Genomic DNA, 27,389 nt, shown 5'->3' with positions numbered 1-27,389 from the left:
TATCTTGTGGTTTTTGTTATTTCCCCTGGGAAGTAATAGATAAGATTCCCCTGTTTAAGTGTCCTCAGCCTGGAGAATGGCTCAGTAAAGTGCTTGCTATGCAAGAAGAGGACCCGAGTTTAATCTTTCCAAACTCATGGCAAAGGTGGCATGTCCTGTAATCCAGTTTGAGGGAGGTAGAGACAGGAGGCTCCCTGGGGCTTGGTGACCAAGCAGTCTGGCCTAATTGAAAAGTTCCAAATGTGTTGAGAAACTGAAAGACGGAAACATCTGCTGATGACTTCCATGCCCATGCACCCCCATATAAATTGCATGTGCACAACCATGTCTGTACACACACATACACCCACAAGCAAGGCAATAGGAAACATTCAGGAGGTAGGCTTGTGGTAGAGGACAGGTAATAAAGAGAGTAGTGACCAATTAAAATAGCCTCCTAGAACATGGTTTTTATCCTGTTACTGACTGGTTTTCATGGCATCCTATATTCCATCTTGACCAGAAAGTCAAGACTCTTTCCCCTTGTAATTTAGATGTACTTTACTTAACTAGCTTTATTTTCCCTTTTCATTCAGTATAAGCCCCTGTCAACAGGTCATTGTTTTTACTCCTTAGAGCATAGGTCTTCTCACAGAGCCTTTCCAGAAAGTCATTGCTGTAAACTGTTAGTGCCCAGGTCAAATCTGGGTTCTTCCCCAGTTGCTCGGATGCACTTCAGTCTCTCTCCCCTCTGAGTCACTGCCATTGTATTCAGGCTTCACAGGTATTGCTTCTTGAAAAGTCTTATTTCTTCAGCTAGTTAATAAACTCTCTGAGGAGATAGATGCAAATATACTCACTTTCTCACTCGTTGTATATGTGTGTGTGTGTGTCTGTGAGTGTGTGTGTGTGGGGGGGGTAGGGGTGGGGGTGGGGTGGGTGTGCCTTTAAGCTGATTTTGTAATCTTCCTCTGCCTTGTCTTAATATTAGACATGCAGATGCAGATTCTTACATTTTTGGACAGTGTGTTTATTGTAATGAGCAGTATACAAATTGTCAGTTACCTGCTTAAACCCATCATCCGGAGGTAAATAAGAATTATGTTGTCAAGTATTGATAATAAAAATTTGTTGCTTGCACTAAAGTTTCAAAGGGCTTTCAGTTTAAATTCCTGTGAAACATTTGTTTCTGGAAAGTGAATGTTCCTCTGGGTATAAAAGAGCTTTCCTAATACAATTTCATTCCCATTATTATGACAGTCACTTGTCAAAAGGAAACAAAGTGTTTGATTGATTCAGAGCAACAAAGTTCTTTAATTGTTTTAATATAGATTTCAAAGTTCAGATTGTATCTTTATATCATCATTCCTTTGTTTCCAATAGATTCATGGACAGCAAACAGATGGTGTGAAACTTGAGTTTCCTGAAGAAAATGTGGCAGAAGAGGAAGCAGGGTCTTTGTCGGTTTGCTCTCAGGCTGGTTTACAGAACACTGGTAAATTTTAAGTGTAGAACATCGTAGTGTACTTTTATACCAGATGTTTACAAATATGTGCTGTTCTTAAAACTCTGTGGTAGTTTGATGACCTTAGGAATTGCATGGTCATCGTGTTCAGTTTTCTCTTCTTTAAAGAGAAAGTCCAGACTCCTCATTTCTTCTGTCCTTTATCATTTCTCACGTTCTATGTTTCTAAATTGTTTCAAATGGAATGATGTAATATTGTTAGATTTAGTGATTCTACAACCAGGAGGATAGAAAAAGTGATCTTGAATCACATTTTTGTTTTTAATGAGAATAAAAGGTTATCACTAAAAGCAAGGTTTTAAAAAATCACAAGCATTTTTGTACACACAAGTAACTCTGCTTTGTCAACAAGAAACTTGGACTAAAGTATGCCTTTGATTCTGTTCCTATGACACAGACATCAGTCCTGAGAGTGAGGTGTCTCCTCTGCCAAAGAGTGAAGAAAGTAAAGAACATGACAAGCAGGTTCAGGGGTCAGAGAGACTCGTGAACACCTTAGAGCAGCAGCTGAAGCCAACTGAAGTGCATTATGGAGCAGAGATCCCATATTTGCAGGGAAGCCTTCAGACCATCCATGGACTGTCAGCACAGCCGAGGTATCCATCTGTGTCCTGTGGGTCATGCATCAGTATATCCAGAGGTTATTTTAGAGGTTATTCTAAGAGTAAAATATAAGTTGATTAGAGTCATAAGATAAATACACAGGAGATGATTCTGTGACCATAGGAACTTTGAGTGCATTTTCATAAAGATGTTATTCTTCAGGATTAAATCAGACAGTGGGTGTACATTTGTTGTGTATTCTTTGCCTCGTCTTCACTACTTTGACATGGTCAATTCCCTAGCAGTGTATGACTCAGAATCCTTAGTAACATCAACCACTGTCTTGTTTATGTTTAGTGTTGATTCGGTTATATTACAAGAATGTGCTGCACAGGAATGTCTTCACTGTGGAAACTGTCTACATGAGCACATTGTCAGCATCACAGAGGTATTACATTTCTTATCTTTAGTTTTAAACATTTAAACACCCTGATTTTTCTTACTATCATTTTTATGAATATGTTTTGCTAACTTATCTACTCAGGAGAAAAGATTTAACATAAAGACTTGCATTTTTTCTTAGCGCAAGAAAAACTAAATAAGAGAGATTTGTTTCTTATCTAAGATTATTACCGATTTTAATTTTTCCTGATTTATTTAATTTTGATTGAAGTATAGTTACATTATCTCCTGTGTTCCTTTTCCATTCTCAGGTCTCCCCCATGTGCCCCACTTACTTCTCAGATTCATGGTCTCTTTTTCTTTATTATTATAACACACACACACACACACACACACACACAAACATACACAGGACTGACTTATGCATTGGAAATCAGTTTCATTGCTTTTCTCTTCCGACTGTGGGAAGCAGACCAGGCTATCTTTTCACCAGTGTTCACGCATCCCCCAGATCTCAGGTTGTGGTGCTTTTGGATGGATCCTCATGTAGCAGAAGTCATATCTTCTATAAAACTCTTGGAACAGTTCATGCCACACAGGGAAATATCTTGGAGCTCCACTCTTCAAATCTCCAGCAGTAGAACTGTGATCTTCATCTTCATTCAGAGAAGATCAAGATCATTGCTCTTTCCAACCTGTTCATCAAGGAGAGATAATAGCTAAATTCTATATGCTCCTGCACTCGTGTGAATCATTTGTTTGGATGAAATTCCCTAAATGGGTGTGGATTGTTGTTCTGTGGGTGACATGGAGGCAGCCTCCAGGGTTAGTGGGAATATGGCTAGCAAGAAAGACAGATGGCAGGCCAAGAGGAAGAATTGTGGTTGTAATGCAAAGAGGAGACCTTCCTTCCTACTGCCAGTGCCTCTCAAGTGCCATCTCTGAAGAAGAGGACCAGGGCCCTAGCTGGACCCAGAGGTCAAGGAGCTCTGACAGTTCCAAAGAAGCTAGAGCAAACCTGTGTGGTACCCCACCCCTGTGGATGTGGTCTAGAAGCTCTGTCATAGTGAGATATCTAAAAACCCACACAATTGAAGTCTAAAACTCAAAGCAAATGTGAGGTCCCTGAGGCTCAGGGAGTGTTGGTCTGTGCTGCGAATTGCTGAGGAACTCTGGACACAGGAAGGAGAAGATGGGGAGACAAAAAGATGCTGTAGACTAACATTGTGGGAGCTGGGGACACTGCAAATGCTGACAAGCACCTTGGCTTGGGTGTCCTCACTGAATACTTTCAGAACTGAGAGACACTTGCCTTTAGAAGAATATCTGGATCATGTGGCTGTCCTGGGTTGAGTGACAAAGTAGCTCATATACAAGATGAGCATCCTGGAAACACTGCTCACTGTGGCCCAGAACCACTGGCTTTACCCCTGTGGCCGACAACCAGGACATCTTGCCCCACTGTGACCATGTATTGCCACTTACATTCCTCCACTTCCTCCTGGCTCCAGCTTCGTGGACCTGGTTTGTGACCTATGTGAATGAGTCAGGGAAGATGATGATAGCTCTAAATTCTTGGGCTGGACAGCTCAGTCATGTCTCAGAACTTTACAATGCTCATCTATCCTGAACACATTAATAACACTGTCTGTATGCAGGGAAAATGAGTAGTGTTCAACATATAGGTAGACCTACCTCACCCATGTGCTCTCAGGCCATGTGCATGGACGAGAGCTCTGTCCCTTCTGAGATGTGCTGGAGATGGTTCAGAACAAGGGGCATCACTAGCATGCTGTTCCCTGGGGCTACTGAGCCCAACTTTGATTGCCTGAAATCCAAGCTAGACAAAAGTTGGAAGAAGCACGAGAACTGGAAGGTGAAGGCGCTATGGGAGAATATCCGTGCAGAGGTCATTGTCTGAATCTCCAAGCCCTGGCAGATAGGATCCTATTGGAGAAGCAGCAGAAGTAGCACATAGAGAAGCTACTTACTTCCCTTGTCCTAGGGCTGTCCTCTAGCCCAAGACAAAGCGAGAGTGATGAAACTCCACAGCAAGTCTGGTGAAGATGAAGAAGGCGTCCTGGACCAGGAGCGCAGCAAACAAGTCAGACAGAGTCTTCAGTAGCAACAGCAGCAGCAGCGGCAAAAAGTATCAAAGCAAAAGAAAGCTAAGCCCACCTGAATGTGAATGTCTGCACTGTGTAGGCTAGTATCCTGAGCCAGAGGCCACAACACCCGAAATGACTCATAAGGACTAGGAGACGGCACTAGCCTAAGGCACTTGCTGAAGACCCTAGCTTGATCCCCAGAAAACACATAGTAGAAGGACAAATCACACTTACACTTGACTTTTATATGCATATAGTGACACCCATGTCTGCCTTCCTCTGCCTCCGGAATGCTAGGATTAAGGCATGTGCCACCACTCCCTGGCTGAAATTTGCCTTTCTCAAAAAAGTATCTGTGAAGTTGCTGTTATTTTAGAAACATTTTTGGATTAAGAGTAAAAGTTGGTGGCAATACCAGTGGCTTAAACAAATATGTCATGTTTTACTTTTTCATTAAGTTTCCAGATGAATTTGAACGAAGTCAAGAAACAAATATGATTAAATTAATGGAAAAACAATATCAAGAGCGATTAGAAGAAGAAGTAGCTAAGGTAGGTGCGTAGTTGATGTAGAAATTGGTCTCTGTTCCCTTGAAGCCTTCACCTGGCAGATTTTAGGTATGTAATACATTTTGTGTCCTAAGTTTCTTATATAGTTTACCTGTAAGTTGTCAGGTAATAGTATCAACTATAGATATTTTAGATATTGCTATGCTCTCGTTCTCTCTCTGTGTCTCTGTCTCCCTTTTTGAGACAAGGTGTTGCTGTTTAGCCCAGGCCAGGTTCAATCAAACTCATCCTCCTCATGCCTCTGCTTCCCAAATTATTACAGGTATGCACCACCACACCTGGCACAATAACTGGTTTTAAGTGGACTACTGTGTAGATATTGTTGGTCTTAACCTGCCTTTTCAAGGAGTTTGGCCATCTTTAAAAATGTTTAACGTCAGGACAGTAACTCAAAGCAGTTACTGTGGTGTGAGATGGTTAGTTGAGGTACTGACAGGATTGCCACTGAGCTTGGTTCCTGGCTGAGTGAAGGAGTTTTAGCAATGTGGTGTTTGCTTGTCTTTGAATCTTCAGTTGCTGTGCTCAGAGCCCATCTTTTAGACTAGAGTGTAAACCACCCTAGGCCACTTTCTAGTTCCATTTATTTTGTCTTATTATTTTCTTTTAGAATACATATATTCATTTGCATTTTAATATTGGAATCATTAAATTTTGAGCTTTTTTCTCCTTTTTAAAAATAACTGTTCCAAAACAACAATCTGAGTGGAGACTACATATTTTTAAAAGGAAGACAATTGATAAAATGTAAAGAAAATACATGACATGTTAGTGTTAGAAGAAGACCTAGGGAAATATTTAAGCTGCGAGGACTCATTTATTCTTTGAGCAGAATTAATAGTTCTTTGAGATGTCAGTGAAATTCTTAGAGAAATGCAAGTCTTCTCTTGTTCTTAATGCCTACAAAGACTCTCAAATAGAGTGTTATATCAGTGGGTCTCAAAGTTAACATGAGAGTTGCTACTGAACATGTTATACTTACGTTACTTAACTTATTAATGTTAGTTTTCTCAATATAAAAAAAGATAATAGCAATTCTCATGAAGATAAAATGAGCCTCTGCATGTAAAGCACCTTCAGTCCATTTGATGCAGAAAGTTCTCAGTTGTAATAGTAGGAAAGAGAAGATGCAGTTTACTTACTGGATGCTGTCTAGAGGAAATCACAAGTCTTTATGGAGTGTTTTCTTTTTCCACAGTGTAGATGCCATAATCACTTTATTACATCAGCATTTGTATTTATCTTTGTTGTCAGACTGATTAGATTTAGAGTCACCTAGGAGGTTGATGAGACAAACCTTTGGGTGTGCCTGTGGATGTTTCCAGAGAGTAGGAGCTGTGGAGACTCTGGATGTAGTCTTGTAGGTTTTAAGCATAGACAGAATAAGAGGTGTAAAAGGAGAAAGCCAACCCAGTGTGTGCATCTCCTGTCTCTGTTTCCATACCCGTTGTGTTTGAAACAACTCTCCTCACATTCATGGCCACCGTGATGGTCCACCCACCCACCTAGAGTCAAGCAGTAATGAACCTAACTCTCTGGAAGTCAGGGTTGAAAGAAATCATTCCTCTTCAGTTTGTGTCTGTCAGGTATAATAGTCACAGCATGGGAAAAGGTCTTGAATACACCTATGTAACTTTTTCTGAAGTATTTTTTGTTTTGTTTGCTTTTTAATTTGCTTCGTGTGTTTAAAGTGGTGGGAATGAACCATGCCCCAGCTCTGTAACTTGTCTTTAGTTCCCTAACCTTTACTTGCATTTTATTTTCTGCTGTTTGAAAGATGTCCTTTTGAAGTTACTTTTCTGATGACCTCTTGGGAATAAGCTTAAACTTTAGAATCTTATTTTTCTTTTGCTCATGAAGTATGTCTCATAGCTATTAAAGTTGACAGTTGTTTTTATGTGAAAACTTTCAAATTATCATTCTGCTTTTTTGTGATCTTCTTGGTTCTGCTAAGAAGGTCCTCTTCAGGTGTTTTGAGGGCATATAATGGTAATGTCTTTGGAAACCTTTCTGTCCATTGCATATCTTGAGACTTTGGAACGTTGATATATTCTGCAAATGTCCCTGCCCTTTTAATGAAAGATTTCCATCATTCTCTATTAAACCATACTGGAACTGTAACAACAGTGAGATACATATTCAATATTTTGCTCTGTTTCCCATATCTTATTGTTTTTTGTTTTGTTTTGTGGTTCTTTCTTTGTTGTTTGTTTGGTAGGGCCTTGTGTACTAAATGAGAACTTAGATTCTCTGTATATCAGAGATGACTATATTTCTGATCCTGTTGTGTCCACTACCTGAGTGCTGAAATTACAGTCATGTGACATCATGTTCAGTTCTTTATGTGCTGTTATGAAATGACAGGCATGTTACAGCATGTGACATCATGCTCAGTTCTTTATGTGATGTTATGAACTGAACCCAGGGCTCCATGCCTATTAGGTAAGTACTACCCAGCTCATTTCATTTCTTCTTTTTGAATCAATCTTTAAATTAGAAATTACTAATTAATTAATTTGGTTTTTTGACATAGGGTTTCTTTGTGTGGCTTGGCTGTCCTGGAACTTGCTCTGTAGACCAGGCTGGCCTGGAACTCACAGAGATCTTCTGCCTCTGCCTCCTGAATGCTAGGATAGAAGGTGTGCGCCACCATCACCTGGCCTCTTTGCCTCTTTTTTTCATTTATAAATTATTTTTCTTTTCCTTTTCTCTGGATTCAATTCAGGGAATTACAGCAAAAGCCACTTTGAAGATCTTGACTATTAGTTAGAAAATGCTGTCTGTATGTTTTGCTAAGTTGTATTATTATTATTTATTAATTTATTATGCTTTTAAATCCCTATGGGACCACAATTTTCCCCTCTCTCCTCTCTTCCCAGTCTTCCCCTCTCTCCTTCAACCCTAATCCGCTCTTCTTCCTCCTTCATTTCTCTTCAGAAAAGGACAGTCGTCTTCGTTCCCGTCCCCATTTTCCCCCCAAATATCTACCAGCCCTGGTATATCAAGTTGGAGTGAGACTAGGCACCTCTTTCCTATTGAGGCTGGATGAGTCAACCTAGCATGAGGAATAGGGTCACAAAAGCAGGTTACAGAGTCAGGGACAGCCCCTGCTTCCACTATTTGGAGTCCCACAAGAAGACCAAACTACATAACTGTAGCATATACAGAGGGCATAGGTGAAGGTGAGGATGTCATTATATCACTAGACCCAAGATAAATGATAAATGGGTGTTTATTGGGGAACAATTACACAGACAAATACAAAGAACTGCTGGAGTGTTTTCCTGCTCTTCCTACCAGATCTGCTGACCCACCAGAAAGAGTGCACTAAAGGAAAGTCATGCCTCAAGCTCCCCTCTTTCTGATTCTGTCTACATGAAGCTACACCCAAAGTGGTGTGGCCACCATGGTTACAGGTCCATAGACCAGATGCATGCAATTCCCCTTTTAGTCTAAAAAGGAAGGCTTTAAGCCTGATGCAAAAACTATATACAATGATAACAAATGTCAATGAAAGGTAAACCTACACTAATTAAAACCTACTATTAGCAAGAGCAACATTAAGCAATAGATATATACTACATGTCCAGTGTACGTGCCCAGTCTCAGGGTAAAGGCATGACAGAGATTACTCTGATAGCTGTCTCAATCTGGAAAGTCTAAACCTTGTCTATCTAAGATAAGAGAGGATATTGCTGTGACTGTCTACTCTTCAATCTCATCAAAGACTTAAGAAGGAAAGTAACAATACTAGGGTAGGCTAGAAGAGCAAGTGTGTGACTTCCAAAGGTGCAAGCAAAGACAGCAGGCTACCTGGACAGTCACTCAAGGTCTCACAGCAATGTTGGGGCGACCAACTATGGCTAAAGCCTAATGCAACAGATGGATGTCTCAGAAGCCAGGAAATTTAAAAAACTGTCTTACCCTGAACTTGGCAAAGTTCAGCGGCTGTCTTTAAGTTTATCTCCTGCTAGCCCAGTTAGGAGAGTGTGTCCAAGGTCAGCAGTTGAGGTGGGGGCAGATCTTTGCCCAGGAGGCCAGTAGCCGAGGAGAGAATGAACTCCATTTGGAATGTCGTGCCCAACATACTGTCAGGAATAGCTCAGTGCTGTCAGCAGCAATTGTATCTCAAGTTAGCAGAGTACTAAATTATTAAGACATTTAAATGCCATATTCTGCAGGTCTTTGAAGTGCTTAAAGATCAAATATCTATGTCTGGCCAACAGGTTGAAGGTGTTTCTGTTATTCTTGGTGGAGCATTACTTCTATTAAAACAGGACTCTCACTTCTGGAGAGCATTGTATCTGGAAAGCAGTAGGCCAGGTAGAACCAGGTTCAAGACAGGAGATTAAATCAAAGTTCATTTGTATGGGCTAGATGACAGTTTTTGAAAGCTAGAAGTCAGGCACAATGGATTCAGACTCCAGGCATAATCTCACGCTGAGTTCATGACAGCCAGCTGTCCTAACCTCCGATGGTCTGTGGACACAGAACTTGATATAAAGCTTTTGAAACACTTGTTTCTCAAAGACTCAAGGCCTTCTCAGATTTTGAAGTACCCGTGCGAGGGGGAAATAGACAGTGATCCAGGGTCATAACTGTAGTGGAATGTCAGAACCTCCTTACCAGTTCATAGAACCAGTTACCCTGCAGCAGGTTGTTTCTTGCAGGGAAGTAAGAAAGGATGTGCATGATATTATAGTTAGACAGACTTCGTCATGGTGCTGCTTAAAATATCATAATGTAACCATGCCAGGGGCAGTGGTACTCTTCTGTAATTCAAGCCGCAGAAGACTGAAGCATTACAAGGCAGAAGCATTACAGGTTCATGGCCAGTTTGGACTACAAAGTAAGTCTGAGGTCTGCCCATGCTACATAACATTATTACAAAAGAAAAAAAAATAGCAAAAAAGTGAAAACCAGTCTTAAGTATTTACCAATCGAGAATTGATTAAAAGAATATATATAATAAATCTCCTTTTGACTCAGAAACATATTTACTATTTATAAGCTATGACCAAGTTATAGTTTAGAATATGATTACATTTTTTGTAGTCAATTTCTTACCTATATCTGTCCATATCTCTACACAAAGAGAAAGAAAAGAGCTTAGAAAAATATTTACTAAAAGTTATAGCAAATTGGTTTGGAAGAAACATTAAAACTTTATTATCCTTTTTTTTTTTAAAAAAAAAAAAAAACCTGAACACTTCTGGCTCTTGTTAAAAAGCTTTTTACTTTTTTTAAATTTAGGAGTACAGAACAATAATTATGTAGATATCCAGTTCATTGCAGAGAGTTTACCCAGGACTTTTTTTTTTTTATAGGATTTCTTTTCATCTAAATCCACGAGGCCAGGCCTTTTGTTTATTATAATAGAGTTTTTTCTTACATAATACATCCTGACTAAGGTTTGTTCCTCCTCTATCCTCCCAGTTGCTCCCCCCCCCACCTTAGATCTACCCCCTTTCTGTCTCTCAGTAGGAAAGAACAGGCTTCTAAGGTAACAACCAAACATAATAAGATAAAACACAAACTAACACATTGAAATTGGACAAAACAAACAAGAAAAAGAACCCAAGAGAGACATAATAATCCTTGAGATCCACTCATTCGGACAGTCAGGATTCCCATGAAAACTCTAAACTAGAAGCCATTTTACATGCAGAGGACCTGTTTGGGTCCTGAGTTCATATGTGCTTTGTTCTTAGTGATTTAGAGGGACTTTTTTTTCTTGGTGTCCTCAGTCCCCTCTGGCTCTTACACCCTTTCTGCCTCCGCTTCAACAGTTTCCCTGAGCACTTAGGGGAGGGATTTGATGGAGACCTCTCATTTAGTACTGAATGTTCCAAAGTGTTTCATTCTCTGCATAATGTCTGGCTGTGGGTCTCTATATGTGTTCCCATCTGCTGCAGGAGGAAGCTTCTCTGATGATGACTGAGCAAGGCACTGATCTATGAGTATAGCAAAATGTCTAGCAGTCATTTTGTAGCTGTAGTTTTTGTTGTTGGTTTTTACCCTAGGTCCTTGGGCTTTTTTACCCTCAGGCTCTTGGTTACCCAAGCATTGTTGGGTATGGTTTGAGGTCACACTTCTTAAAATGTATCCTCTTAAGTAATAATTTCCTTTTTCAGTTCCAGCTGATGTTTAAGAATTGAGTTGATCTTTTTGATTGTTTCTTTTATTCATTTAGGTCATCGTGTCAATGAGTGTAGCATTTGCTCAACAAACGGAACTGTCTAGAATATCCGAGGGGAAAGAGAACTCTATACAATCAGATCAAGCAAGCTCTCTATGTTCTCAAGAACATGCTTTTGATGACGTCACATCACAGGGTCGAGTATATCCGCAGACTCTTTCCAGAGTTGACAAGAATTTTAAAGAACAATTTAAACCACTTAGCAGTGAATTAGAAGAACACAGAAAAGCTCCTTTGTCTAACCATGATGATCTTAATAGTGATATATTAAAGTCAAAGGACCAAGGGCTGAGTGTTTCACAAGAAATATTTTCCAAAGATGAAACACTTACAGTTAAACCATGTGTAAGTATTACTTCTAGGATTTTTTTTAAAAAAGCAAACAATTCATAAAAGCAAAAATGGTTTTTCACTATTAATATATTATCAATAGTGTTGCTTAAGGAAGAAAAAAGTATCAATTTCAGCCTGAGTAGGACTCACATTATTTTAGTTTATTAGTGATAAAGCATATAGTAAAATGACATTAATCCTATTAAACATTGTCTGTAACAGTGAGATGGCTCAGTCCCCAAGCCTGATAGACTGAGTTTAGTCCCTGAGACTCACATGATAAATTGAGAGAACTAACTTCCCCAAGTTGTTCTCTGATATGTGTATACATACACACCTACACCCACCCACCACCCCTACACACACACACCCACACCCACACCCCACACACACACACACACAGAGAGAGAGAGAGAGAGAGAGAGAGAGAGAGAGAGAGAGAGAGATGAAATAAATGATAGGTACTAAAAGTACTGTATTGACTTTTTAAACAATGAAATCTCATAAGTTACAGCTGATTATCCTGTAATGTGGCAATATCTATGACTGAAAGATTTGCTCAGTTACATATAAGAACATATGAGGAAATAGTCATCTATTTAAGAATAATTTAAAACATTTTACTAAATCCTAATTTTCTTTTTCCTTACATATTCACAAATAGATGTATTTCCTCAACATTTTGCTATCTTTTTTGTGACTCAGCAGGATTTATTTATATATTTATCAATACATGTAATATATATTAAATCTATTATATATACACACACACATAAATTCTAAGAAAATGATGCTATGGTCTTGTGGATTTGGCTGCCTGATGGAGTTGTGGCTTCATTAAAAGTAGAGGGAATATTGAATGTCTTTATTATTTTTCCTTGAGAATTATAGTTTAGCTAAACTGACTGATAGATACTTTCCTCCTGTAAAATAACACAGTGCAATAATTAACTTACTACTGTTTTAGAATTGTGATTAAAAGAAATCCCCTTTAAATTCAGGTGCCCTATGGGTTTAGTAGAATTGCTTTCATGTTCGTTGAAAATATCAATAATGGTAAATTTTCACAATTCATGTGTGGTTGAACTTCTTGTTTCTACTTATAAAGATCCATGATGAGGTGTCATACACAGAGACTTGTAAACAGCTGGAAGATATGCGGCAAGAACTTGTACGCCAGTATGAAGAGCACCAGCAGGCAGCAGAACTGTTGAGGCTGGCACACATGAGACAGATGGAGAGGCAGCGAGAAGACCAAGAGCAGCTAGAGGAGGAGGTGAAGAGTCTCAAGGAGCAGTTAGCCCAGGTTGGCACTGAGAATCCCTTTTGTCCCCAACTAAAATAACATTATTTATGTAATCTTTTTTTAAACTTCAAAATTATTTTGCCAGATCTGAAAATAATTAGGAATATTTAACATTAGGATCTCCCCATCAGCCAACAGCTCTTGAGCTCAAGACAAGTCTGACTCTGGTTTGTAGTGTTCATCATTAGGCTTTTTTACATAGCAAAGGATGTGCAATGGACAGCTTGGGCAGTCTGCACTGAGGTGCTTGCTGAGGCAGCTCTCTTCCATAGTCAGGTGACCTCTGAGCCCGCCAGCTAGTAGTCACAGCGCACTTCTGTCTATCTGTAATCCACCTTGCTAATCAATGGGAATCTGGTGTAGCATGTCTCTGGAACTTTGTCTAGGGAAACATATCTGGTTGATTTGAAAAATGAAACATTCTTAACCCTTTCTTGACTATATTTAAAAATTCTTTGGTATTTGGAGCTATATTCTTACTGGTTGCTATGTAAAATATACTTGCAAAATCATTGCAGAAAAGCACATAAGAAAAAATTAAATTTAATTTTGAAAACTAAAAGAAAAAATAGAGAATCACTGACATGGATTCCTTCAGATATAAAATAATGAGAAATTTGGGGTTGGAGCATAAAATATGAATCATTTGAAAAAAATCAGTTTTGCTTTTCTTCATTGTATTTTGTGAATTCAGACTTCTGAATTTCTCAATGCAAATTTGACATATAAGTATTAACTGAAGTGTGTAAATCTCTGAATTTTAGAATTTCAATCAACTTTTTTCTAAAATTTCAAATTTTGCATTGAATTTTGTAATGCCTTTTAACCTCTTATAATGGAATCTTAATCATACATAGTTTGAAAAAAGGACCTTTGGTTCCAAGGGGTTAAAAGAATTCTGCTAATTGTTTCTGTGCTCTTCTCCTATCACCAATAATATTTGCTTACAACCATTTCTCTTATTTAGAGATCTTCAATAAATACTGAAAACGAGGTTTCTGAGAGAGAGAGGGTGCTTTTAGAGGAACTGGAAGCACTAAAGCAGCTGTCTTTAGCTGGAAGAGAGGAGCTGTGTTGTGAGCTGCGCAACAGCAGTACTCAAACACAGGTAGTGTGGACTTTGGCTCATCTAGGAGCAATGGATCAACAATGTAGTAGGCTTTGTTTGTCTTTCTTGTTGGTGTGAGATGTCATTTTTTTATGGGCATTAAGTTTAATGTGTTTGATTGCATCAGTAGAAAGAAGGTCACCTTGCATTGTACTGGTAATTTGATTCTGATATTGCAATAGCAGCAACTGTTGCTCCACTCTAGAACAGCCTAACAAATTTTACTGTCAGCATATACAGCATGCATTCCTTTGAACCCATTCCATTTTTTTCATCTGTGCATTAGAATGTTTTATCTTTTCTAGATAATGCTAATCTCTCCATAGCATAGTTAAACATTATTTCAAGCAGTGTGTACATCACACACAGAGGTTTCTGTTTTGTCTCGTACCAGTATAGAAGTATGACTTGCTGTTTCTAAAATGACAGGTTTTCTCTTTGTCTTGTCCTCTCTGCCTTTACATCAACTTACACAGGATGGAAATGATACTCAAGAAGTTGAGGAGCATACATTAAAAGAAGAGACACTGGAAAGAAAACCTGAAGCTTCAACTCTTGATGTCAGCTTGTCCAATGAAAGGTATGGAGTGTGTACTTGATCAGTAAGGGTTCAATGCTGCTTTCTCTTCAGTAAACACTGTCATACTTTTATCTTGTACCTTTGTGTTTTGTCTTAAAAGTTGTATTATGTATGAAATTTGTCCCTATAGGAAGGGTTGATATTTTTGTTGTTATAGTCTAATTTTTAAAAATCTTTTGCATACACTACAATTTTTATTAGATATTGATCTTGATTCTATTTAGGTATTATTTGAGTATTGGACTTTTCTTGATTAACTTTATTTTTCATAATGCTGTTTGAATACTAACAATAATTTCCTGTTGTGAGTTTTATATCTTGTTTTTTTTCATTAACTTAAAGGACATTCATTTAGTATTAGGTATTTCCTTGAGAAAATAGTACAATAAATATTTCACATATAGATTATTTTTGCACTTGCTGTATAACACATAAGTACTTTTAATTCATATTCAAGTTTTATAGAGGAGTAAATCACCCAATGGTATGAAAAACTGCTCTTTGAAATCACAGAGATTAATATAAAAATGTATTACACTGTATTCTACAAGACTAGATAGCCCATATTAAGTTAAAGACCTTTTTAAAAGTCACAGTGATTTAAATTTTGTTTTATTCAAATGGAAATAATTTATTTAAAATTAGAACTAGTATCCTCACAATTTCTGTGACTGCCAGTGTTCTGTGTCTTCCTCGCCTCTTTCCTCAGCTTGCATGGAGGTTAGACCATCACTATGAAACTCAAAAAGAAAGGCAGTGTATGAAAATTAGAATTACTATGGCAATGTAAAGTGTGTTATTTTGTTTATTTTATATTGCTTTTCACTATTTTATGTATTTTATACACCATGTAATATTTGGATTTAGTAATTTTTATGTAGCTTCATAAAATGAATATTAATTCTTATTTGTTTTAAACTATTATATTACTTTAATCTATTTTAAGTAAAAATAGTTCAATCATGGGATTTGACACTTGAATAAAACTTAAGAAAAAGTTCAGGAAGTAAGAACTTTTACTTCCTGTTATTTGGTCCTATTATTTTTAATACTTTATTTTGTAAGTAGATAACTTGATCTGGGCATAAATACAGAAGCCTGTCTTTCACTTGACACCTCCTAAAGAAAACAACTCCATTTATTACCTCGCCCTAAAATGTGCCTGGGCAACAGACAGCCATTAACCTGGTTGTTGGTGATCTGCAATGTGATGTGGGAAGATAAAACTTTCTTAAGCCAGAGCACCTTCACTTCAGAGTCTGTCATTTGTCCATGTGTGTTAAGTATAAAGTTTGCTAGTATTAGTACATGTGGAGAATTAAGCTGTTGAGATTAATCAGATAATCTTTTCCATCATCATTTATGGAAATACATTTTTTAAACAGTTTTAAAGGTTCATGTTACTCTAAAAAGAAACTTTATAAAAACACTTGGTCCAGGACAATCCTCATTTTTTGTTTTTTAAAAAATGTGTCTATTTATGAGTAAAATAGAGGGAAGGAGGGAATATCTGCAATACAGTTTTAATGATTGGGACATAAAGATGGCTCTGTGGTTAACAGTACTTTAATGCTGTTGCAAAGGACCTGGGTTCAGTTCGCAGATGCCACACTTGGAAGCTCACAGCAGCCTGTGACTCTAGTTCAAAGGTATCCAATGCCATCTTCTGGCTTCTGAGGGCTCCGTCATATGTGTAATGTAAACAACTCACACAGGCACATACATATGTACATAAATAAAAATGAATATAGAAGTCTTATTTTAATTCTAATGATTTTGTCTGAATGCTGAGACATTTCAGAGAAGAGTTAACCAGTAACATGTTTAAAAAAACAACTACAAAAACTTAAAAAGACTGTTCTTAATCTTTTTAAAAAGAAAGACATGATTTATTTCTGTTTAGTTGAAACTTTTCTTCCTCCAATTGTGTGAAATATCTAGTGTTGTGTGAAACTAGGTATAGTTTTGTCTCTAGAAACAAATATAATTGCTTTGGTGTTATCAGGCTGAAATGGCACTGTTGACCTTTAAAATCATGACTGTGTCTGTGCCTATTATGTCTGTTTAAATTTATGCATCCATTCGTCATCATCAAGTTGTAAAAACAGCCACATTTTTATAGTGGGCTTTTTAAAATTATACTTTAAAACATGCTGTTTGTCACATGAAAGGATGACATACAGAATGTCAGTCTGAGTAACCGTGAAAAGTATTACCAGCTGAATACCTTAATGGTTTTTAAATGTAGTCATTAATATAAAATCTTGGTTACTTGATTGGGGGGGTCAATAAAATGCGCACTTAAATAAAAACTTTTGTAATCTGTATAGAACTCCTAGAAGAATACAAATTCTTCTATAATATAATTTTAAAATAAGTTAAAAACTGGAAGAACTTCACTATGGTGCAATTACAGATTATTATATTTTCCAGTTAAAGCATTCTTTTTTTCCTTTTCTTATTCTATTTTGTTGTTGTTGTTTGTTTTTTCAAGACAGGGTTTATCTGTGCAGCCCTGGCTGTCCTGGAACTCGTTCTGTAGACCAGGCTGGCCTTGAACTCAGAGATCTGCCTGCCTCTGCCCTGAGTGCTGGAACTAAAGGCGTGCAACATCACTACCTGACTCTATAAAGCATTCTTGTGGCACAATAGCAGAATGTTTTGTTAAGTTTTTAATTAAGCATTTTATCAAATTATTCTTTTTCTGTACAGACATGCTCTCCTAAAAGCCAATAGTAGACTGCTAAAGATTCTGTTAGAAGTCGCCAAGACAACTGCAGCTGCTGAAGAAACAATTGGATGCCATGTTCTTGGCATTTTGGATAGATCTAGTAAAGTTAAGCCAGCTACCAGCCTGCTTTGGAGATCAGAAGCAGATGTATCTGCAAAGCCTTCTGTTCAAGAAGAAAGTGGAAGAGGTAATGGTTCCATATACTGTTGAAATAATCTGCATCTTCAACATAGGCTCAGTTCAAGGCACTCCCAATGTCTAGAAAAATACATAAGGAAACTAATGGACTGTCCCACATAGAGACCTTAAAGCTGCTCTTCTCAAACAACCTTACTATATAGCTCTTGCAAATGGGTGCCTCGGGGCTGTCACCATCCACATTTGGGGTTCCTCCTCTGTCTGTCTTCTTTTCTACCGATAAAGGATAATCATGCTCACTGCTCAGGGCTCTCACATCCACCTGTAAAATGAAGAGATTTATAGGAATCTAGCACTACTTAGAGGATTGAGACAAGTCTTTATAAAACATGACTTTATCTTGTTTTGGACTGTCCTCTGCTAGGTCCTCTCTGCCTTCTGGAAAGTGTGTCATGTTTGTATTTGGGGACTAAGTTTTGACTTTCTTTCACCATCTTCTTAGTTCTCTGGCTGTGTAGGCTGGGCTCTTCCTTAGGCTTCTTGCCGTCACCTTGCTGACCTCTAGTCTCTCTTATTTTTTCAGTCCCTTCTTCCCTGCTGAAGAAGAATCAGGGACTCAAAAGACAAGAAAGCTTGTCAGGTATAGAGAGATAGGGTCTGAAAACTTGGATTCACAGATCAAATCTAGTTACTCCCAGCACTCAACCTGAGCCCTCTCCCCAGCCAAAGGCAGCTCTTCCTAATGCTGCTTTTTAGGGAGCATTTGGCTTGCTAAGCTATCTGTGGAGAAATGGGAAGAAAACATTCCATTATAGATGGTTTGCTGAATTTCAGTTTGGTCATCAGTGTTATTTCTCAAAGAAAAACTTGATTTAAACTTTAAATAAAATTAACTTAAGAACACTTCAGTTGAGTTCAAAGATTTTTTTTAAATGCCTTTAGTACAGTAAGAATTGAAAATAATAATTTTTAAGCTTTCTTTTTAAGTTCATTCTTTTCATAGTTGGTAGATTTGAGATTAACGTTTTTTTCCTGAGTAATCTCCAGAGCAAAGGGTATTTTTTAATGTGTGTGGATCCTCATGTGTAAAGAAAAAGGTAACATTTAAACATGTAAAAGTCTTTAATGAAATTAAACTTATAAAAACAAAATAAAATGAATTGGTTTTACTTAGCCAGCTAGGGAAGAATTTTACTGTTCTACTAGGAAAGCTGAAACAGGGTTGATGCCTGCACTCAGAAACACCCTGAGGAGTGGATTGCAGATACTTGTGTGTCAGCAGTTGTCAGAGATACTAAAACAGTCAGCAAAGTCATTGGGCTCACCTGCCAAGCGGTTTGCTGGATGTAATAAAAGGGATAAATTGGCAATTTAACTTCAGCACAGAAGATTGTCTTGATGTTTATTTACTTGGAGGATGTAGACCTCAAAGGACATCTTATCCATGAGGGTTCTTAGAAGTTACATCTAATTTTTCCAGTGTAGGTGAAATATTCTTGTGTCCATTAAAAACAAAACAAAACAAAACAAAAAAAAAAACAAAAGAAAACCAACTAGTAGTTATTTCTCAATGATAAGTATCCCAGCTGAATCCTATAGACATGTCTTGAACTTCCATAACTATTATAGAGCATTTTATCCATCATTGCTGCTCTGTAATAATTCAGATTACTAATAGCAGGAAGCACTGGCATTCCCACCAGAGGCAAGATCAAAATATAACTGATATTTTGCTTAAAAACATTTTACATATATCTTAATCAAGTACGTCCTTAAAATGTTATTGAACTGGTAACCAGTTCTAAAAGAATAACACTGCAATATGAGAGGAAATGTATAGAATGTTATTTCAAGGATCATTTTGCTAACATTAGCATCACTGGTTATAAAGTGTGCTCTCCAGTTGACATTTTATGTTTTTATGTTTAGCAATTGCTGTTGACTTGCTAATAATTTGGTATGGCCATCAGTATCATTAAGGGACACTCACAGATCCAGTTTTCATTTTCATGTAAATATTGAATTAAAGTAACTTATGGTTTTAAAATGTTGAATTTTTCATAAACCCCAATAATGTACTGGCTTTAAAATATTATTAATGTGCTCTCTGTGTTAGAATTCATCCTTGCATTTCTTCATATTTTTTAATGGAAGCATTATAAAAGTTAAAACCCTTAAAGGTTTCTTTAATCTTTAAATTTGTCATAACAAAAATTAAGTTTTAATCTGACTATAAAGTGGCTTTTACTCTTCAGTTTTATGTATGGCTTTTTTTTTTTTTTTTTCTTGTAACAAATACTTGTGGCATTTTTTCAATCTTCAAGTCTGAACTTGTTTAGATTTTTAACAGGTATGGACATGCTAACATAAATAATTGATTTGTTAATATTTGCTTGCTTTCGAAAAATAAGCTAGTTTATGAAGTTGAAAGGTAAGGTTAAACTAGTGTGACTTCATTTCAGTCTGAAGGAATAGCAGATCACCTGATAAAATGAGTTCCTACAACTGTGCTGTAAGTTTCCTTTAGCTCTGAGATATCTTAGAGGATAGATGTTCCTCTCTCTACTTCAAAGGCAGCAATGGAAGTTTGTTTTCCATGGCTTCTTTTTGGCTTAGTGCTGTGCTGTAGAATAGTAATAGCTTACTAATAATGAGAAGGCATTCGCTCTTTTACGATTCATCATGTTCTTGAGCAAAGCAATTTAATAACTATCACAGATCTGTCTCCTTCTTCCTTCCTTTTTTTTTTTTTTTTTTTGAAATGCTTTTGCTTTGTGGATTAGCTAGCCTTGAACTCACTATGTGGCCCAGACAAGAACATCTAGGCAGGGTCACCCCTATGCCTGGACTACTACATAGAGGAGACATTTCCTAAAAATTAAAACCAAACCATGAAACAAAAACTCCTAAGTGTTTCATCTTTATCTTTGGGGTACTTTAGTACCTAGTTTTTAAATTACCCATTCCAGAAACACTGGTAGACCATGACTTTTACAATGTGCTTTGTTTTACATGTCCTCTGTGCTTTGTGCCTGAGATTTACTGCCATGTGTGTATAGTGTCTTCAGTCTTTTTCTATGATTGCTCCTCTGACCACAAGTCATGCACTCTTCATACTATTTTGGTATTTGTTTTGTTTTATTTATTTATTTATTTTTTTGCATGTTGGCAGAGTCAATTTCAGCACACTGAAAAGAAAATAGACTAATGCAGGCATTTACCCATCTTAGTAACATTGCCATTCTCAGAGAACCCTAACTAAACCATTAAATCCACACTAGCTTCTCCATGCTGGCCCATTTCTTCAGGTAAAAATTAAAGTTTATTCTTTTTAAATGCTTTCTTTCATCTCAGCTTTGCCTTTCCATTTGACTTTTTTTTCTTTTAATGAACTTCCTTTGTTAGCTTTTGATATGTATGATACTCCTTTTCCTTCTCATTGAATGCTGTCTCTATAACAAATGTGTCCATTTCAAGGTTTCAACTTTCACATTTATAAAAAAGACTTAAAAGTTGCAGACACAAATTTAAAGAATGCTATATGGCTGTACACATCCTGCAATTAGAGATTTTCGTGCCCACAGTTGAGTGTCTCCTGATCTGTTGGTATGTTTCTTAATGATAGCTGTCATTAAGAATTGTCCTAAGTTAAAAACCCAGGGTCATCTGTAACATGAAAAATAAAAGACTCAGAGACTGATATTAGGGCTCAGACATCAAGCTGAAGATCAGAAAAGCAAAGCAGCCAGACACTGGCTCTCACCTCTAGCTCAGGATGAAATGGCTGATCCACATATGAGCTCTTCACCAAGTCTCAAACTGCTGCTTCTCCTCTGTGGCTGGAGAATGAATGAATGCCTCTGTCTTCAGTGTGGCAGGAGAATGAATGAATCATATTGACCTGAAGTCCCTGCTTCTATCTTTTATACCCTTTTAGTACTGGGATTAAAGGTATGAACTATAATTCTCTTTTAGAGTGATTCGGTCTTGTGTAGATCTAGGTGGCTTGGGACTCACAGAGATCTATCCATCTCTTAATCCTGAGTCCTAGGATTAAAGGTGTGTGCCTGGCTTCTATGGCTTGTGACTTTGCTTTCTGAATCCTCAGTCAAGCTTTAATAAATCATAAATAATGTATCATTACAGTCATCTTATAGTTTTTTTCTTGCCTTGCCTTTTCATTCACTCATGTCCAACGTGTGTCCTGTCCCCTGTCCTATTTCACCACTTGTGTCCTTTTACACTGTCGTATTTCATCACTTCTCATTGTGTAGTTGAAACAGTCTTTTATTATCATTATCATTATCATTATTATTATTATTATTATTATTATTATTATTAATTCAAGTTAGGGAACAGGCTTGTTTCACATGTGATTCCCCTCTCCCTCTCCTTCCCCTCACCCCCATTCCTTCTCCCCCATCTCCAACCTACCCCCCACCCCATCCACCCACCACTCCCCAGGCAGGGTAGGGCCCCCAGCTGGGGCTCCAAGTCCACCAAATCTTCCTGTGCTGGGCCTAGGCCCCTCCCCATGTGTCCAGAGACAGAGCGCATCCCTTCAAGAGGGATGGACGGGCTCTCAAAGTACTCCCCACACACCAGGGCAAAACACCAATTCACCTCCGGAGGCTCCCAGGAGTGCAGGGGCCTCTCCATTGGCATCCATGATCAGGGGGCTGGATCAGTCCCGTACTGGCCTCCCAAAGAGAGTCTGGGATCGATATGCTTTCCCTTTTAAACAGCCTTTTAACCAGTCTATTCTTTTCTATAAATTCTTAAAATTTGCTTCCTGCTATAAAAATTTGCTATTATATTCCTATTTAAATATGTGATTAACCCTTCCTAATCTTTAGAAAACCTTCCAAAGTTCCAACAAAATCTAAGATAGATCCAGTCTACTTTCTAGTTATCTTCTTTTAAAATTCACCCCCATCTTATCCCCATTTCTCCATATATTTTTGTTTGTCAAAGACTAGTATTTCCATAATTTCAGAATGTTTTCTTTGCCTCAGATTTATCATATTCTCCAAACCCATGGAAAACAAATGTAACTAGAATGCACTCAGTTTCACAGATTAAGACAGTGTATCGCATAAGTGATTTTATTTCTTCAACATCAAGTAAAATCTCTTGTTCCTATAGCTTCTGCAAAAATATTGTATGTTCCCTAGACAGCTTCATTTGACTTACTGAATGTTACAGTATGTATTGTACTATACTGTTTGCATACTTTGTATACCATTTCTAATCCCAAGATCATCATGAACATATAACACTTTTGAAGTATTTGGTTTTAAGTACATGTATAATATGAAAAAATACTAGTATAGTAGTTGTGCTTTTTAAAATTTTTTTTAAATATGCAAAGTAAAAATTGCACTAGCTCCTATGCCAGTGATTAGAATTATATAAAGTTATGTGTAATAGTAAAATTTAGGGGGCTGTAGAGATGGTTGGGCTGTTAGAGCACTTGCTGTTCCTCTGAGAACTCAGGTTTGGTTCTCAGCACCTACACAGTGGCTCAGAACTTTGTATAGGCACACACATGGTACACACATACATACATGCAGGCAAACTTTATATATATATATATATATATATATATATATATATATATATATATATATATTTTTTAAGGCAGATGTTTAAAATTGTGCCCTAGAATGCACATCTTATAGTTTCCTATTCTAGTTTTGTAATCTGTCACCAATGATCTGTTCAGTAGAGGTTACTAGTAGATGTGGTTAGAAAAGCTGTGTCTGATTTCATGGCTCTAGCATGTTATCCCAGGTGACTGGCAAGCTCTAGGGTGTTGTCCTGGTGAGTGTGGTGAGCTCTAGAGCATGCTGTCCTGGTGAGTGTGACCAGCTCTAGCTCTGATTAACTCTTCCTTATATAAGGAATAATGAATCAATGCTATAAATAAAAATAAAGTATTCTATACTGTTTTCTTCATACCACTGCATATTTAGCACATAACAAAATAGTCTTCATCTATTACATTTTGTCACCAAATTAAATCAAATCAGTCACTCCCTGAATAGGCTCAAAAGTCAAAAGGTCTGGTCTAGATAAATATAAGCACTTGTTCTCTTCTTCATTGTACCTGGACTGCTCCACTGTATAATGAGTTGGGGAATGGGGTATAGTGGTAGATGGTGTGTGCTCAGTCACGTATGTTCATGTGGAAGCCAGAGGTCAACATCAGGGATTTTCCTCAGTCACTCTCCACCTTATTCTTTGAGACAAGGTCTTTCGTTGAACCTGGAGCAGGCCCCAAGAACTCCTGTCTGTGCAGCTCTCTCCCCTCCCTAGAACTAGGGTTACAGGTGTGTTCTACCACACCTGGCTTTTTATGGGTGCTGAGGGTAGAACCCGGGTACTCATGCTCATGTGGCAAGCACTTGATCAATAGAGCTACGTCCCCAGCCCCCTTTCATCTTTGTCATCTTGATGTGTTTACCTTCTCATTACACTGTAAAGTATGAGGAGATGGGAGCCAGGTCTGCTTACTTAAGAGTCCTCATCTCTTTTCAAACACTACTTGATATCATTTGGTTAAATATCTATTTTAAGTCATCTCAAAAGTTTTTTTTTTCTTTATAAGACTGTGAGTATGTCTCAGTACATAGTACACATAACTAAAGAGTTGATCCCCTGCACCAAAAAATAATTTTGCCATCAAAGAAAAGATGCTGACTAACCCAGATATTAATTTCTATGCTCTTATTAGCACAGCACTATCCTTTCCAGCTCTTATGTGCTTTCTAATCAATGCTCCTACTTTGCATATTCATTGTGCTTTTATTTGAAGACCTTGAAATTGTGATGATTCAAGTTTAATTTGATCTGATATCTTCAGTTACTTAATGTTGTAACTTTAAATATTCTGGTTAATTGATGCCTTTAATTTGCTATTATTTTAGTTACGGATGAGTCTGCACCCTCTCTTCCTGGAAGTGCCATAGCAAGAAATGACAGCAACTGGTCAAAAGTAGCTGAAGAAGGAGCAGACCTATCACAGCAATTTTGGACAAGTGGTTTTGCTAGCCCTGAACTAGATCCTGAAAATGTAGAGCTGATGTTGAATGTCAGCTCTCGACTACAAGCAGCAGTTGAAAAACTACTGGAGGCCATAAGTGAAACCAGCAGTCAGGTAACTTGTTACCTTCAAGTCTCTGCTGAGTTTGGTGTGGACTTAATGATTCTCTCCACTATTCCACAGAGTTTTGGTCAGACTTCCTTTTAATGATTGCATGTGTTCAAGCTGGGTCAAGTGGAACAAACTTATAATTCCATCTATTTGACAGGCCTGGGCAGCTTAATAAGACCCTTGGTTTAAAAAAGAAAATGTGTAAAAAACCATCCAGGACTATAATCCAGAGGTCAAGTGCTTACAAAACTTATGCAAGGTACACTCTCCAGTACTGAAAACTAAGTATACAAACAAACAAATAAGTATATCACAGAGATTTTTACTTCACGATTGTTGAAAATGTTCCGTTAAAATCTCTTTGAAAGCTTGTCTGGACTTTCAGTTCTGTAGACTATCCAACATAGTCCCATTACCTTAAACTTGGGATTCCTTTACTTTTTGTTTACATCCATTTTACATATATGAGTAGGTTAGTTTGCCTTAAAGTCTATTTCTGGGTAAGAAACTAGTTTGGGACAGTTCTTTTCTCCCTTTTTTTTTAAATATTTTTTTGTAAATTATTTTTTTATTTAAATTAGAAACAAGCTTATTTTACATGCCAGTAAATCTCATTTCCCTCTCCCTCCCCTCTTCTCCTGCCCCCCCATGTGTCTCCTATCCCAACCCCTTTCTGTTCCCCAGGAAGGGTGAGGCCTTCCATGGCGGGGGGGGGGGGGGGCGGAATCTTCAAAGTCTGTCCTTTTATTTGGATCAGGGCCTAGACTTTCCCCAGCGTGTCTAGTCTGAGAGAGTATCCCTCTATGTGGAGAGGGCTCCCAAAGTTCATTTGTATACTAGGGGTAAATGGTGATCCACTATCTTTGTCTGCATAGATTGTTCAGACCTCCAAACTGACTTTCTCCTTCAGGGGATCTGGAACAGTCCTATGCTGGTTTCCCAGCTGTCAGTCTGGGGTCCATGAGTAAGCCCTTGTTCAGGTCATCTGTTTCTGTGGGTTTCTGCAGCCTGGTCTTGACCCCTTTGCTCATCATTCCTCCCTCTCTGCAACTGGATTCCAGAGTTCAGCTCAGTGTTTAGCTGTGGATGTCTGCTTCTGCTTCCATCAGCTACTGGATGAAGGCTCTAGGATGGCATATAAGGTAGTCATCAATCTCATTATTGAAGAAGGGCATTTAAGGTAGCCTCTCAACTATTGCTTAGATTGTTAGTTGGGGTCATCCTGAACATTTCCTAGTGCCAGAATTCTCTTTAAACCTATACTGGCTCCCTCAATTGTGGTGTCTCTTTTCTTTCCCCCCTCCATTCCTCCCCTGACTAGATCTTCCTGCTCTCTCATGTCTTCCTCTCCTCCCCCCTTCTCCCCTTCTCTTTCTTAAAGTAGTTTTTAAAAATAAAAACCTTTCAAGGATTTTGCTACTGTATTTATAAGTTGGTGTTTTCTGTCTATAATTTTTTATTACACCTTTTATGATCATTGACTCTTAAATTACTATATGTAGAATATTCAAAATCATTTAGTTTTAAAATGAAAATTTACCTATTTTCAAAGTAAATTTATCTTACTTTATCTTAAGACAACTAGAATTTATATCTTTCATTATTGACTACACAGTAAATTAGCATTTTTATTATTGTCTCTACTCAAATCTTAAACCAGATTTTTTGGAACAAGTGGAGAGGTTGAACAGGTGACTCCTGTGTCATTGCTGATGTCTGACTCTTTGATATTCCTTCTCTAAGAAATTATTCAGTATAGCCTGTTCCTATAGTAGAGTAGCTATGGGAGAGCTACTGTGAAATACTGCTATGACTACATTTTAACTCCAGATTCAGTTCCTTTGCGGTTATTTGGTGGTTGTCATTTCTGGGGCCATTCACTGGAGCATAGTCACCTTACCCCTAAAGAGACCACACCCCTAAAGAAAACAGACTCTCCCTCCTAGCAGCCATAAAGTATGACTAGCTCTCATATGCACCTCCCTCATCACTGCAGGACTGTTGACTGGTATGATCTTGTGCAGGCAAGCACAGCTGCTGTGGGTTTATGAGTGCAGTGATCCTGGTATGTTTAGAAGACAGTTTTACCCCATTCCTCCCAAACTCTAGCTCTGACGTCTTTCCACCCCCTCTTCAGGAACACACACAGATTTTTGTATTCACTGTTGGATCTTGCCTATAGTCATGTTACTGTACTGGTCTAATGTTTTGCTTATCCATTTATTTATTCAGAATTTTTCTAAAGTGTGAGCTACCTGTCCTTTTCATTTTTATGCATTTAACCTATTCAGAATTATGGACTTGGGGCTGCTTTATTCTGGGTTATAATTGTATTCCATAGTTCCTTCTTTTATTCCAGCTTTAGCATTGAGAAGTCTTTCAGGTCAGCTTTTGTACTTTTTGAGAATTCTTTCTCTTTTGGACATTTGTCCTATAAGATGCACATGTTTTGTATTTTCTCTGCCCCAAACTGAAAAATGGGTTTCAAAATCCTGGCATCACTGGAAACCTTCCAAGAACCATTTCAGTGAAATAGCAGAAATGAAAGCCTGATTCAAGAGATAGTGAATTGAAATAAAGAAATGAAGAATTGAAGACAAGGAAAAACTAGGTGTGTGATCCAGAAGAAAATTTGTAAAACAGCCCTGTGTTGAAGAGTAATAGATGGTTCTATATCAGATTTTATAAATAGGTGGTGATCACAGGTCAGAGTCC

The 27,389-nt window shown here is 37.7% G+C and overlaps 1 protein-coding gene across 8 annotated transcripts in view; it reads left to right on the top strand.

The window, feature by feature from the left end:
* Positions 1-27,389, top strand: part of Akap9 (A-kinase anchoring protein 9) — a 125,703-nt gene that overhangs the window by 39,204 nt on the left and 59,110 nt on the right. For 7 of the 8 annotated variants that reach the window (XM_027391597.2, XM_035451964.1, XM_035451963.1 and 4 more), the window contains 10 exons: positions 1,363-1,474; positions 1,902-2,100; positions 2,405-2,495; positions 5,016-5,108; positions 11,317-11,667; positions 12,764-12,961; positions 13,929-14,069; positions 14,546-14,649; positions 17,362-17,567; positions 24,448-24,677. In XM_027391597.2, coding sequence (XP_027247398.1) covers positions 1,363-1,474; positions 1,902-2,100; positions 2,405-2,495; positions 5,016-5,108; positions 11,317-11,667; positions 12,764-12,961; positions 13,929-14,069; positions 14,546-14,649; positions 17,362-17,567; positions 24,448-24,677 — 1,725 coding nt within the window. The remainder of the gene's footprint in view (positions 1-1,362; positions 1,475-1,901; positions 2,101-2,404; positions 2,496-5,015; positions 5,109-11,316; positions 11,668-12,763; positions 12,962-13,928; positions 14,070-14,545; positions 14,650-17,361; positions 17,568-24,447; positions 24,678-27,389) is intronic. The other variant, XM_027391594.2, reaches the window with a different exon arrangement.

This window comes from Cricetulus griseus (assembly GCF_003668045.3).
Source record: "Cricetulus griseus strain 17A/GY chromosome 1 unlocalized genomic scaffold, alternate assembly CriGri-PICRH-1.0 chr1_0, whole genome shotgun sequence".
Classification (NCBI taxonomy): Eukaryota; Metazoa; Chordata; class Mammalia; order Rodentia; family Cricetidae; genus Cricetulus; species Cricetulus griseus.
This window is presented reverse-complemented; position numbering and strand designations above follow the sequence as displayed.